The following is a 13,598-nucleotide window of genomic DNA, read 5'->3' as shown; positions in this document are numbered from 1 at the left end:
CTAAATAAAGATCACACTGTGAACACAGTTGAGGTGTAGCACCCTTCCACCTCAACATTTTAGAACCCTATATTTATGGCTATTTTGGTGACTGATTTATCACAACTCAAGGGTTAGCTGGGAGAGAAAAGGGAATGCTTCGCCGACCTCTTGTGCCTGCCGAAGACCGGCCAAGCAGCAATGAACTAGATGGACTATTTCTGAAAAAAACACACCTTGCAGTTAGCATTTTGATGTAGCCGGAGAAGCAAGGCAACCGAGAGATCATGCCATGTACTTCCATATTTTGCCAGGGTACCATGATGATCACTGATTTTAATCGGAAGCACAAGGCTGAAAGATTGGTTACCTGTGAGACCAATGCTGAAAAGCTGCTTAAAGCTGCCGAGCTAAAAATGATAAGCATATCCTAACACAGATTGGAGACATGGATCCTGTGTGCCTGGGCTCGGAGGCACGATACCATGCATCTTGTTATATGGTGTACTTGTATGTGATGAAGTGTCTGGCTGTAAAGGAGAAATCTCCAAGAATACGTACTGAATCGTTTGACACATTCTGTGCAGAGGTTATTCAGAAAATGATAATCGATGGTGGTGAAGTTATGAAAATGAATTCGTTGACTTAATTCTTCAATAACTACTCTTCTGACATTGATCACATCGACATCAGTGGATATCAAAACTTCCATTGAAGGCTAGACTGGCGAGGGGGTACCCAAAGTCGCAGTTCACTTCAATCCAGTCTTGTGCATGTGAACCGGTTCTAATGCCATCTATGTCTGAAAAAGCAGGCCTGGAGTTAGCACATTTATGCTGTCTAATGATACTAACTCAAGCTCTTCTGAGTGTGAGTCTGACTCTGAGTCTGAGTGCAAAGATCCCAGGCAGGCTTCAGGCAGTATGTTCATGACCGTGCTATAACAGCTGAAAAGGGGGTGTTTCAAACACTCTCTCTGCCAATAACAAAAGCTTTTTCAGATATTGGACAGAAAGTCAAGTCCATTAATTCTCTTGCAAATGCGTCGAATAAAGAGAGTATACATCTTTTTCTTCGTATGATGATGGTTGCCCAGGAGCAACGACTGGACCTGAAGGATGTTTTGCCCTACCCACTTTCAGCCTTACCAACAGCATTTGCAAAGTAGTATGGATCGATGACAAAGACTGACAAGGCGTCACTGGCGAAGGAACTCGAAAAGTGTGTAGCTGGTGAATTGGCTGACAGCCTGTGCAACAGGCCCGCCGTTTTCATTGTAAATGGGATGACTATGATTCAACAGGGAGGTCAGTTTGCAGACACATTTAGCGAAGTTTGCGGATTTTATGATTGTTCAGTTGGTTTCTCTTGCTCAAAAAATCATGAAGAACGCATATATTTTGTAGTTGACCGGTATAGAGATCTCTTCATCAAAAGCAGTGAGCGTAATAGGAGAGCCGTAGGTGAGTATTGTTCGAAGAGATTCATTTCATCGTTCCGGAATGGAAACAAACACGGCCAGAAGTACTAAGGGATGTTCAAATGTTTGCTTGCTGTGGGAATTTGTGCTACAAGTTTTATTTGACTTATGAAAAAACAACTATTACCAAAGATACCCCAGAACTTCATTCTGACCACGATGAGGCTGCTACAAGGATGTATCTTCATGCTCAGCAGGCATATCAGTCACTTGATGGACAGCCGATAGACATTATTATCCGATTGCCGGATACAGATGTATTCATCCTTGGCATCTAGGTAACTTCTCTACTACTGATGGCACGCATCATATTGCATCTCACTATTGCAACGCATCCAAGAGTGGTAGATATGAGCAAACTCAGGTTACAACGTGCACCAGTTCTGTTTCCATGCCTTCACTGGCTGTGGTACCGTGAGTACATTCAAAGAAAAAGGAAAGGTGTCTCGTACTCAGAAACTGGTACTTGAAGCAAATAAGTACAATCAGTCTGTTGCCTTTCACGAGCTTGGATCAGCATGAGCTGTAGCAGAGAGTCTACTCAGCACATTGGAGTCATTTTAATGTGAGCTGAATGGGTGGAAAGACTGCAACGATGTAAATATCGCTACAGTACCTCCCACTGTGTGAAAATGGAAACCTGTTTGCCACCAAACAAGGACATTTAGCAGCTTTACGTCATGCATACAAATAGCAGGCACAAATTCACAAGTCGTGTTTTAAGCAAAACATCTGTCCACCATCACCAGACCTCCACGGTTGGATTCTAAAGGATGACCATCTGCTCATCAATTGGTCTAGAATGTCCGTTTCCCCTGCATCCGTCTTGGGCTATGTATACTGCAGCTGTAAGAAAGGACAGTGCATTTCTAAACGCTGCTTCTGCAAGAAAGCACTTCAGAATTGTGTCAATGCTGCGAATGCACCAATCATCACATAGAGACGGAAAGTAACGACAGTGACAGAGGTAAAGATGACGATACAGGCTCGGAATAGAGCATTCTCCATTGCAGCAAGTTGAGTAAGACAAGAAGAAGATGATCAGTCGGGTGTATCAGTTCTTAAATTTATGATTCTTCAAGCCTGTACTGTCCCGAAGTACCGGACCAGTACTTACATGCCCCATTTTATGTACAGTCTGTATATGTGTAGTCAATTCTTTGGTCTAATGTTAAGTGACAGACCAAGAGCCAGTCTGTTGTGAGTTGTGGATTTCATAACCTGATAAAATGATCTTCGATTGAAATTTGGCCAATAGCCTGTTTTTTTTTACCAGAAAAACTATTTGACACACGTTGGCAGTGATTATCAATCATTAATTTGCTAGTTCTGAACAATTACTGCAACTAGTTAGGAACCATTTTATTGTCTGCCTCAGATTATATAACCTTGCTGGATCCCTGAATATAAGTTTGCTCTCACCCTAGGGAAATCACTAGTCTTGATGCATTTTAGTAGCACTTATGAACAATTAATTAGCTGGATATGAATAATTAATTAGCTCGAAACAGTGTCTTTGCATTAACTGTTTCGGCTTGGGTAATATTATCCCCCAATGACAATATTCCGTAAAATGAGCATGCTTTCACCCTAGAGAAATCATTTGATTCATATGGGCCATTCTTATGAATAATTACATGTAATTAGCCGGTATACAGTACATGAATATACATACATCTATTTTACATTCCACTCAGTAAAATATTTGAATAAATATTTTTGGTAGAACATCTTATTTTTCAAAATGACTTGACTTGAGGTACCTCTTCGTGTTAAATTCGCCCTTTTACCCCTTTGGCTGCAGCACTTTACTATGTACAGGCATCAGCCCATTGCTGTATTTATATTGAAAGAGTGGCACCAACTTCACACACTTTGGAACCCCAAAGGTTGTTCATTACGTGTGCAGTAAAGCATGAAGCTATTGTGTGCTAATACGGCCGTTTCACAAAAGTGCGCCACGAAGAGTTTGCAACGCGTTGGCCAATCACAGTGCGCGAAATTTGTCGACCCAATGCGCGTTTTGAAAGGGTCGACAAATTTCGCGCGTTATGATCGGCCAACGTGTTGCAAACTCTTGGTGGCGCGCTATTGTGAATCGCCCGTATTGTCCATGTGTACTGACGGCATAATACACCATTTGGGTTCCGACAAGTGAGACACTCCTGTTGCACTCTCTTTATATAAACAGCGATGGTTTTGACGTCTTCCACGGACGATTGTGCCACGCAATGAAGATATTAGATCACCGACTGCCCGGCATCAAAGCGTTTGAGCAGCCTCTCTCTAGGCTATGCACAAAATCCAATAAGCCTTTTGCGAGTTAACTTTGACCCAAATCTGGTGCACTGAGTTCTTTAAATTCAAGTGTAACAACTTTAATTCTCCTTACTAAAACCACTGTTGCTATATCTCTTGATTCGGGGCAAGCTTTTGCTGAGTTACATGAGAGACGCCTTGCAACAATACGCTGTTCTCAGTGGTTAAGAAGGGCACAAAGGAACCATTCCATTCCAGAGATGGTAGTCGCTATGCGAAAGCTTGCCCCGAATCACGAGGTATAGCAACAGTGTCTTTAGTCTGGGAATTCAAATTGTTATGTTTATGTGCAGTCAGATAACTCAGTGCACCAGATTTTATTCAAATTTAACTCGCAAATGGCTTATTGCTGAGGTTTATTGCATGACTTTCTATTGCTTCATTACTCCAGGTGATTGCTTTGTACCGCAAGAACGACATTGGCGACGAAACCTTCACTGGATTGAGAATAGGAACGGCTGTGGTGGCCACGATGGCCCGCAAGGGAGCGCCAAGCGCGGACATACCCACAATCAGTGCTCACCACGCCGACCATACGAGTGGCATAACCGGTTTATCTTAAGCACCGTCTGGTTGACATCGTCGGTTGTTGGCCGGTCCAAACGTCTTAAAATGCAAACAAATCCAGAAGAGTGTTCACTAATTCAACAAACACAGAAGTGATTTGTTGTCTGTTTTTATTGAAGAGTAAGGGAAAAGATATGGTTTTTCCATTGTCAATGGAAAAGAGCGCTTTCCGTATAGATTTATGCGATTATTAACGACGTCATCGTGATGACATTTGATGTAACGTCTTTTAAGCTGATCACATATAGGCCCTAGGTGTCTATAATTCTTCTGATATTGGTTTCTTAACAGTACACATTTAGGTGATGCAACATGATGTTGACGTCTCCATTACTTAGCAACAAGTCTTGCCGGAAACCCTCCCTTTTTATATACCAAACAACTTTCAATCCCATCAGATGAATGTTGGTCTTTCAAGAGGTATCACGTGGTACATACATTTATTGAAGTTGTTACCTCTAACATATCCCAGCTTATCCGCCTTGATCAGAAACACCCCCTCAACGGTTGACAAGAGCCATGTTGGTCGTGAGAGTGTTCATTTCGCAGGTAGCGACCCATCCGTCATACCATTTCATAGTTGTTTGTGAACCAGCGAAGTGAAGTTCTGTCCAAAGGAGCCTCCATTGCCTAGGAAAATTAAACCCTCTTCTGGTCCAGCTGAGGCCTCACAACTCTCAACTCAATCAAAGGTCTATTTCTGTAGACATTGGTGCATAGTGCTGTTGTGTGTGAACATTATGGCGTACTCAACGTCACCTGCTAGACACACACTTGTTTTCAATCTGATAGAACAATTGATATTGCCTTGTCGATATTGCGCGTACGAGGCGTTGGAATACCTTTTAGTGTCATCATGGCGGAAATACGATTAAATGTACATCACAGCCTTGCTTATTAAAGCTGATCATGCGTTTAAGTCTGGAGATACCATTCTTTGATAAATGTTGAGGTTGTATTAAGTGGTCCGTGGAGATGAAGATGAGGTATTTATTCGATAGTGTCATTACTACAGCACTTATTTGTACAAACTTGTAGGAATCACAATTACAAGTAGGATGCTAATATATAATTATCGTCACCGACACCACGAACTGATACTCGGTCATGCACGAGGTGATCTCAGTTGTGAACAGTTTAGAGGACCGAGTTATTTTTGTTTTCACGAACTGGCACTGCGGTGAAGCACTTGTAGCGCGCACCCCATGCGTCTTAGTTTTCACGAATTGATGCCGATCGATATTCCACTGGTTAAAACGAACTTTGATTAAAGTTTTTGGTAACTTGACAACATGTATATGATGGGTTTAATTCCTGTTAAACTTTTCAAAGCATTTTCTTTTGCTCTGAATTAGGTTTAGCAAAACTATCTCTTACCCAAGACGAGGCCTATGAACAAGCACAGGCAAGCATGTTATCTATAGGCCTATGTCTCTAAAAGTTGAGTCGTTAATTTTTTCCAACTCGGACAGTTAAACATGGTCATGATCTAAAGAGTCATCGAAACCGTTCCAGAACTGCATCCTTCTATAGACATTCCTTTAAATCATTGGTGCTCTTTCAAATACGGCCCTTTCACACTAGTTTGCCCCAAGAGTTTGCAACGCGCTGGCCAGTCTCAGAGCGCGAATCTGTCGACACCATGCGCGTTTGGAAAGGGTCGACAGATTTCGCGCGTTGTGATTGGCCAACGCGCTGCAAACTCTGGAGGTGCACTATTGTGAATCGCCCGAATTACACGAACAAGTTTCATCATTTCATTATTTTTTATTGTTAAAGAAAAAAAAAACAGGCAAAACTTGAAGGAAAATTTTGCTTCCAACATCGAAGGCTAGGTTCCGGCCATCCCAGTCATCAGAACACAAAACAGTGGGGAGCCTGAATGCCCCTTTGGCACCTTCTCAGCCTAGCAGGGATGATAAAAAGTCAAAACATGCATGAATAGGCCGAAAACTTCACGCGATGAACCGTCTTGCATCAAGTCTTTACCTCGGTACAATCAACAATCACACGGGCTGCAAACCAACGGTCAAACATTAGTCCACACCGCAAAAATTCCTGTATTTAAAATAAAACCGATCGCGTAGGCTCATTTCATTTACTGATGTTGATTTAGGGCAATCCTCTTGGTGTTAAACAACACCAGGCAAAGAAATAAAAGAATTTTACACCAATGTGGTGTTCAAGTTTAACACAGAAGGGGAATTATTCACTTATAAACACAAAATAAACAAAATAGACGCCACTTGGGACCTACTTTACCCGTGTTTTTGTTGTTAAGTCAAACACAAAAAATGGTGTTATTAAACACCAAAAACCTTGCCCAAAATAGACATCAATTTGGAATACGTGTATTCCCCCTCTGGTGTTAAAAGGAACATCATAACTCGTATAACTTTTAAAAAAAAATTCTTTGCCTGGTGGTGTGTAACATCAAAAGCCTTCCCAGTATGAACACAAGCAAATAATAAAATTGTACACCGTCGGTGCTACTTTTAACACCAGAGTTCAGTTGCTGTGTAGTTAAAAAAAAAAGTAGTTTTATTGTCTGTGTTTGGTAAAACTAAATGTTTAGGAGTTTGTACGCTTTGAAAGAAAAGGAAATACACCGAAAGCACTTGTTTTCTTCATTTCTCATGGGGGTGCAGGTCACCTGGGTCCATGAATGTTCAAAAGACATCAGTAGTTACGCTCCCAGTAGACTGAAGAACCCGCATTTACCTTGTATAACTCAAGAGAGTTGTGTTTATAAAAAGTCGGATTCGTACTAGTATTTTAATGTATTTAAGAAACATGATATGCCATGGGTTTCATATTTCACTTCAAATGTTCATATTTAAATATGTAGGCATGTATAAAGGTTGTTATAGTCCAATGAGCAGAATCAGCAGCATTAAAGGAAATCTGCTTTCGCACGCATTAAATATCCCTTCATTTAGATCCAGCTTCAGATTTCATGCTGCTCTGACAAAGGCAGTGTCACACGAAGTGATCCACGAGGATCTCTGGGTTTGTTAAATGTTAAAAAGCTTGTAGTTCCTCTTTGTGGATATTGGTGAATCACTAAACGGCGGTTTCATTGGCACAAAATATAAATTTAGTTCAGTTTTATTTAAATATGTCATCAGTACCTAATTATTCTGGTGTAATGTTTGAGAATGCATCACTCTGCATGCGTTATGTCCACGTACATTATATTTATTTGCACCTTGAGTATCTGTCATCAAATAAATATATCATCAATCAAATTAAAAGTATCCATTTTGCGGGTGGAGAAATGAGGTTTGTACGTAGCCATGTTCCTTTGCATTTTCTCAAATTAATTCCCGGGGACGTGGGCCTTGACACGCATGCTCAGTACATCGTAAAACCACACGGGCTGACAGCACCAAGTGTAATGGATGAGCCCTCCTTTTAAAGCGGTTTAGACTTCATTAATTCAAATAGTCTTATGTGTTCGCGCTGTCAAAGTTGAGTGAACGAACACAATGCTGGCGTGTGTTTCATTACAGACTTCAGTGGTTTTTGCGGTACTCGCGTACAGTGGTTGTACCGTGCCCGCTCAACGCACACCCCTGCACATTGGTGGGCTGCTCCCGTTGTCGGAAAAGGACGGCTGGAGCCGATTTTTCGGCCACAGCGCCTTGGTGGGTGCACGGCAGGCAATTGAGGACATCAACAACAGAGACGATGTGTTGACAAACTACACTCTCATCTTGAACGTTTCCGATACAGAGGTATTTAAAGATATCAGTTCAAAACCCAATAACTCTCCGTGTTACCCATCCCCGTAGTACGGCAATCGCCACGTTGTGAATGTAATACGGGAATGAAAGAGAGCTTAACTTTTTTTATGAAACCTGTAAGTATTGAACATTTTTATTTTTTATCGCAATTAGATTTAGTGATTGTCTTTTGCATTTACATTTATTTTTAATACCTAACCTGTAAATGGCGATTTCTTCGCTGTTGGTTATGGAAACCAAATAAATAAAAAAATAAATATCGGTCTGTTTGGATCAGCAGTGTAGCAGAGACCATGATGCAAACCAACGACCTACCGGTCATAAAATATTCCGCTCTTAGGAGGTTGGTTTTCTCGGTACATGCTCCGCTCAGAACGTATTGTACGATCCCGTCATTTGAAAAAATAACGGGATTCATGTGCCCACATGCACGCGGGGCTGGGTAAGGACAGTTTGTGAAAAAAAAAAAAAACAAGGCTAGAAAACCGTTACGCCAGTTCTTCCTCGGTGTGCTTATATCTGACGTCAGAAATGATTTAGCAGTTGAAAGGAAAGCAACGATGAAAAACATTTTAAAAACCCTGACCATGCAAATGATCGTCGGGAGCTACATTGTCATCTGTAGGCAATGAGACATGCCATGAACTCCACATTCCAACATCTTTGACCCTACGTAGTAATTCACAATTAGTGTTATTTATCAAGACCTATTTCTCATGAAACAGCCAACAAACGATATGATCCATGGAGGCAACAGCAGCAAAACCCTTGCGACATCTCTGGTTTGTGTGTTTATCATAACATGAGATTTTAGTGTCATATAATGGCTCAGGGGAAACACTTAGCAATACGCCTACCAATGCAGCATTGTCGCCACGTGCTTTCGTTGACATTAAAAGCACCCAAGTAATGGAATTGAAACTGTGTCATCTGTCCATGGAGAAACCTGTGAACGGTTATAAACAAGATTAAGTTCAAGAGATTTGTTTTCACACCTTGCCAACAGGGCAAGAATTTGTTGGCCTCGTGTTCAATTCCTAAAATTTGTTCCCCAATTTCTGACAGAAATCTACCTGCTCAGAATAAGCTTTTTCGGACGGGTGAACATCACAATGTGAACCAAACAATTGCAGCCGAGATTTCCAGGTGGCTGGCAGATCATAGATTTTGGCAGTTATTCTTGGCTAGAAGATGGACCCAAAGCCAGAATCTAAGTTGATGCATAGAAAATGGTCTCGGCTCGAAGTTAGGGTTTCACTTCAAGGCGACTGTTTATTTTGATATAAGTCAGTACCTACAGACGACAACGGTACTTTAATTCTGCGCAGCCGTTTCATTTTTAACGTGTATGCCGCATTAACATAACAATTACCGTCTGCTCTAAGCAGCGTTGTACTGAATAGATCGTGTACAGTTAGGATGTAGATCGCACCATTGGAGTTACTAATGCGCGGGGGTTTACGAATCTACATTGACACTTAAGTTGTTACAAATTAGTGTCAATAAGGATCGCGTAATTAGGTATTTAAGCTATTTGGAAAACAACTCATTTCATACAGCAGGCGACAGGATACACCATGACTTTAGTGGAAGTCTTTAGAAGAGAGTCTTTACATCACGTGGGGGGGGGCTTCCTATGATAAAAAGTCGGACTTTACTTCCCTTTGAGAAAACAAAAACCTCCAAAGCGACGATTATAGCCTTTATTCAAGCCTGGTTACCCCAGGGTAAAAAAAAAATGGACATTGGTAATGAAGCATATAATTTTAAGCTGGGTTGGACAGCATACGGCTGTAGACGTTGTGGAGCACTGTTTGAACATATTTAAAGATTTAGACAAAGCATGGAAGTGTGTCCAACTACCTAGACTGGTTCCCACTCCCATTAAAAAATATGAAGTTATGAAGGGACCAGTAGCGATAATGTCCACGCGTTGCTTCCTATTGCTCCAGTGTGAACGCGTGGTGAACAGGTTGTAACAGTTATTTCGAGTAACACCAGCTTGAGGTAGTAGTGTTACCCGTTAACGTTTTTCTCATGAGTGTTTCGATTATGGCATTTGCGTCAATATTAGTTGTAATTCATTTAGTCATGCACAAAATGCAGTGAGCAATGTATCAATCATTTGTGTTCACTCGTAAAGAGAGAAAAAAATCCAATCAGCAACAAAACGCGAATGCATTGCAGTCCTTTCCTAAAAATCTGTGGAAGTTGCATACACCTTAAAAATTCTTCCCGGATGCATCGTTTATTCCCAGGAACTACTCAATACTACCTTGCTTAATGTAAACTCGCAGTGTAATATATTGACTGCTTCGAACAGTGCAGTTAAACAGCCACCCCCCAGGATGAACATGACGGGCTAATTTGCCTTAGGAAAATGGAATGCTAACCAGATTACTTTGAAGGTTGTTAGTTTTTCTTCAACACGAAAAGAAGATTCGATATTTTGAGAGTTTATACCCGCACATTTTGATTGATTTCAGTGAAGCGGATTAGTTTGATTTAAACACATGCCAAAGGTACGACTATTGGATTACCAAATCCTGTTGAAAACTATTTTTTCAGACATGAAATATTTGAACTTAGCACTGTAGCGCTAGCACATCGGAATGCGCGCAACCAACAACACGTACATCAATGCGCAGTTGGACACAAATATCGACGGCCATGCATGTAGTGTTTGGGTAACTACTGTGCAATTCTTTGGTTGTTACGGCAGGCGCGAATGAGCAAAAAAGCAATGAGCAAAACAGGCTTAAAAAATGATAATCAAGAGGAACAAAAGTAAGGGCATTGCTTGATTAATATCTTTTTAAGCCTGTTTTGCTCATTTGCTCATTTGCCGTTGCAAACAATGCTTGTCATGGCTTATGTTTCATCATCGTTTTGCTTGTCCCCAAATATGAGACATTAAAAAAATAAATCTCTAGCTTGACTCCTCCCTAAGAAGTTCTGATATCTGCCCCTGTACGGATGAGCTCTTTTGGCCAAGAGAAACAAAATAGCAAAAATGCCTAAAGTCATGCGACTTATTGTCCGTCACTCAAGATACAGAATCACTGGGCCAGGTGTTATAATGCAATTAACTTCTGGCGAGATAGTTTGTTAATGTGAAATTGAGAGTTGAAAGTGCCCACTAACGCGCATTACCGAGAACAAGAAGCCCTGCTCTTTGCAAATGCAGTCTGTGAAAGCTCTACGTCGCACTTGAGAGGCCTTGGTTTTTACCAATAGATTGTGTTACAGCTTCTGTTTTGACACAGAGGAAATCAGAACATGACAGAACAAAACAGATAAAATCTGATAAAAGCAAAATTGCCTGGAGGTGTTTTACGTAAACCCCGCTGATTTTATTAGGAAGTAATTGTGCACTTGTGATATTTTTGCACAGAAGTAATATTTGAGAAATTTAATTATTACGAAAGCACGCTCTTTGCTCTGATTGTGTTCTCTGTGCTGAGAATGAGTTGTATTGGAGATGAAACGCATTTGTGACTCAAAGGGTCGGACAGCTTCGACTCTTGCCTCAATTTCGCCCACGCAGTTCACTTTGGAGAAACAGCTTATATAGGCAAACACCCTTGGAGTCTTGGCCTACTTATCTATGTGGAAATTGATAGATGGATTGAGCCACGGTTAAGTCTTGTCTCAGTTCCTGTATATCTAATTTTTGTATAGTCCTTGTCGTTGTCAGTCCCAGGTCGGGGTACAAAAGCTTATAGCTTCACCCACTTACCTAGATGTTGCCCTCTGATTTTGTGCTTAACTGTTAATATTGTTTGTTCTGTGTAATAATTTATATGTTTTAATGCATTTTAAATCTAAATACGTGCATTTTTGTCTTTAGGTATAGCAATGTACTCCATATGTGTCTTTGTAGGGCAATGTTAAAATAAAATTTATTTAATGTGTGCAAAGAAATTGGCAGTACATGAAGGCATCAATTTAACCCACGTGTATTTATATTTTGAGAGAATTCGTTATACAACAAAATATTAGTACTCTATACGCCCAAAAATTATTTCTTGACAAATCTTGTTAATTTGTCAGAGTCTTGGATAAACTAAGTTTGTTACTTCCCCGATGTAACTAGGAAAACAGTGTCCAACGCAGTTACAGTAGCAAAACAAATGTCAGTTTTACTGGAAATCACAAAGTACAGTATAATCGTATGCAACAGATGGTTGCCGCCATTATTGGATAGGTAAGTTTTATTCATTTCAATACCAGTAGACCTCCCGGCTAAAAAGACCGAAAAGAACTTCCTCGCTATTGACTGTGGCTCATTCCTACCAAGCAACACAGGAGCCTGCGATGTACTGAGTAAGAGTGAACTTTCGCAATTTCAAATTCGTCTCATTTATTAGTATCAGAATTAATAAGGTGCCGAATTGACTTATGAAAAAAAAGTCTGGTTCAGCCTTTGGTAATTTGATGTAATATATAAATAAAATCTTAATTAAAGGTATATCAGTTTATAAAGGCAGGTTACTCTGTGGTTTCCTGTTTGTAATAGGATAGGTCCCGTTCAATAAATAAAAAAAAAACACGCCAAGACAATGCTCTGTCAACGTAAATTCTATGGCGCTTTACCATACTGTTCAACTGTTGGATGAATTGACCTTGATAATGTCACGAAAAATCTGATTTACAAACATCATTGTTTAAAAAGATAATATATACCCCAGTATTGGAACCATTGTTTCTCAGAATACTGAGCTTTTGGACTATCGATCAGATCCCCAAATCTACTTGTTTACATTGCAAGGCATGAAATCAATTGCACGATTTGGACAAAAAGGGTCAGAGACAGTGAAACCAATAATAGGCAATAAAGTCACTACAAACGTGCGTGCAAACATTTTGCATACACTGTTAAAATATTTGCCGTATATTTACAGTGTTTTTGTATGTCAATTGACACCACAGGGGCTACTTATGTGGAAAGTACATCTACTCAAGTTTTTGTTGTACCCCATCAAATATTTTCTTTGTAACATAACACACCGTTAGATTTTTTCCGTGCATTTATACGGAACCTTATGTCAATTCTCATTAAAAAGTCATGTTAATGTACAGAGGCTCAATTTGTACATAAACAGCTTTTCATTCGTGGATTTACTTAACAATATGTGGAAGCAACACAGACGAAGTTGAAGGAGGCTGCTTACAAGGTTGGGGAGGCTACCTAAGCTTTTCGTTGGTGATGATATTGACACGTTTGACTTTCATTTAATGTGTTAAGACATATTTTCTCACCATATGGACGCAGTATGATCACAGTTGCTACTAGACTAATCTGTCATGGAACGCAACTTGCTTATATTTGCATCGATTTTTCTTTTAAATGTAGTCACAGTCTGTTGGCAAGGTGGTAGGCTAAAAACATATTTGTTTTAGCAGTTCTTATTTTTGGCACGCAAGATGACTTTAAATAAAATTCTTTCTCCACAAAAGCATTACCTGTTACTCGCAATAACAGAAAACATGAGAAAAATGGCGAA

At 40.2% G+C, this 13,598-nt stretch overlaps 2 protein-coding genes across 2 annotated transcripts in view; both read left to right on the top strand.

The window, feature by feature from the left end:
• LOC110975545 (gamma-aminobutyric acid type B receptor subunit 2-like) overlaps nucleotides 1-7,599 on the top strand; it is a 28,288-nt gene extending 20,689 nt beyond the window's left edge. Inside the window, exon 16 of the mRNA XM_022228118.2 lies at nucleotides 4,170-7,599. Within this exon, the coding sequence (XP_022083810.2) occupies nucleotides 4,170-4,340 (171 nt within the window). The 3' untranslated portion in view covers nucleotides 4,341-7,599. The remainder of the gene's footprint in view (nucleotides 1-4,169) is intronic.
• A 194-nt stretch (nucleotides 7,600-7,793) lies between these two features.
• LOC110975544 (gamma-aminobutyric acid type B receptor subunit 2-like) overlaps nucleotides 7,794-13,598 on the top strand; it is a 31,354-nt gene continuing 25,549 nt past the window's right edge. The window contains exon 1 of the mRNA XM_087130802.1: nucleotides 7,794-8,082. Coding sequence (XP_086986928.1) covers nucleotides 7,834-8,082 — 249 coding nt within the window. The 5' untranslated portion in view covers nucleotides 7,794-7,833. The remainder of the gene's footprint in view (nucleotides 8,083-13,598) is intronic.

This window comes from Acanthaster planci, linkage group LG20 (genome assembly GCF_054643075.1).
Source record: "Acanthaster planci isolate LZ-2023a linkage group LG20, COTS_SCS, whole genome shotgun sequence".
NCBI classification, from domain to species: domain Eukaryota; kingdom Metazoa; phylum Echinodermata; class Asteroidea; order Valvatida; family Acanthasteridae; genus Acanthaster; species Acanthaster planci.
Note: the sequence above shows the minus strand (reverse complement) of the source record. Positions and strands in the feature narration are given on the sequence as shown.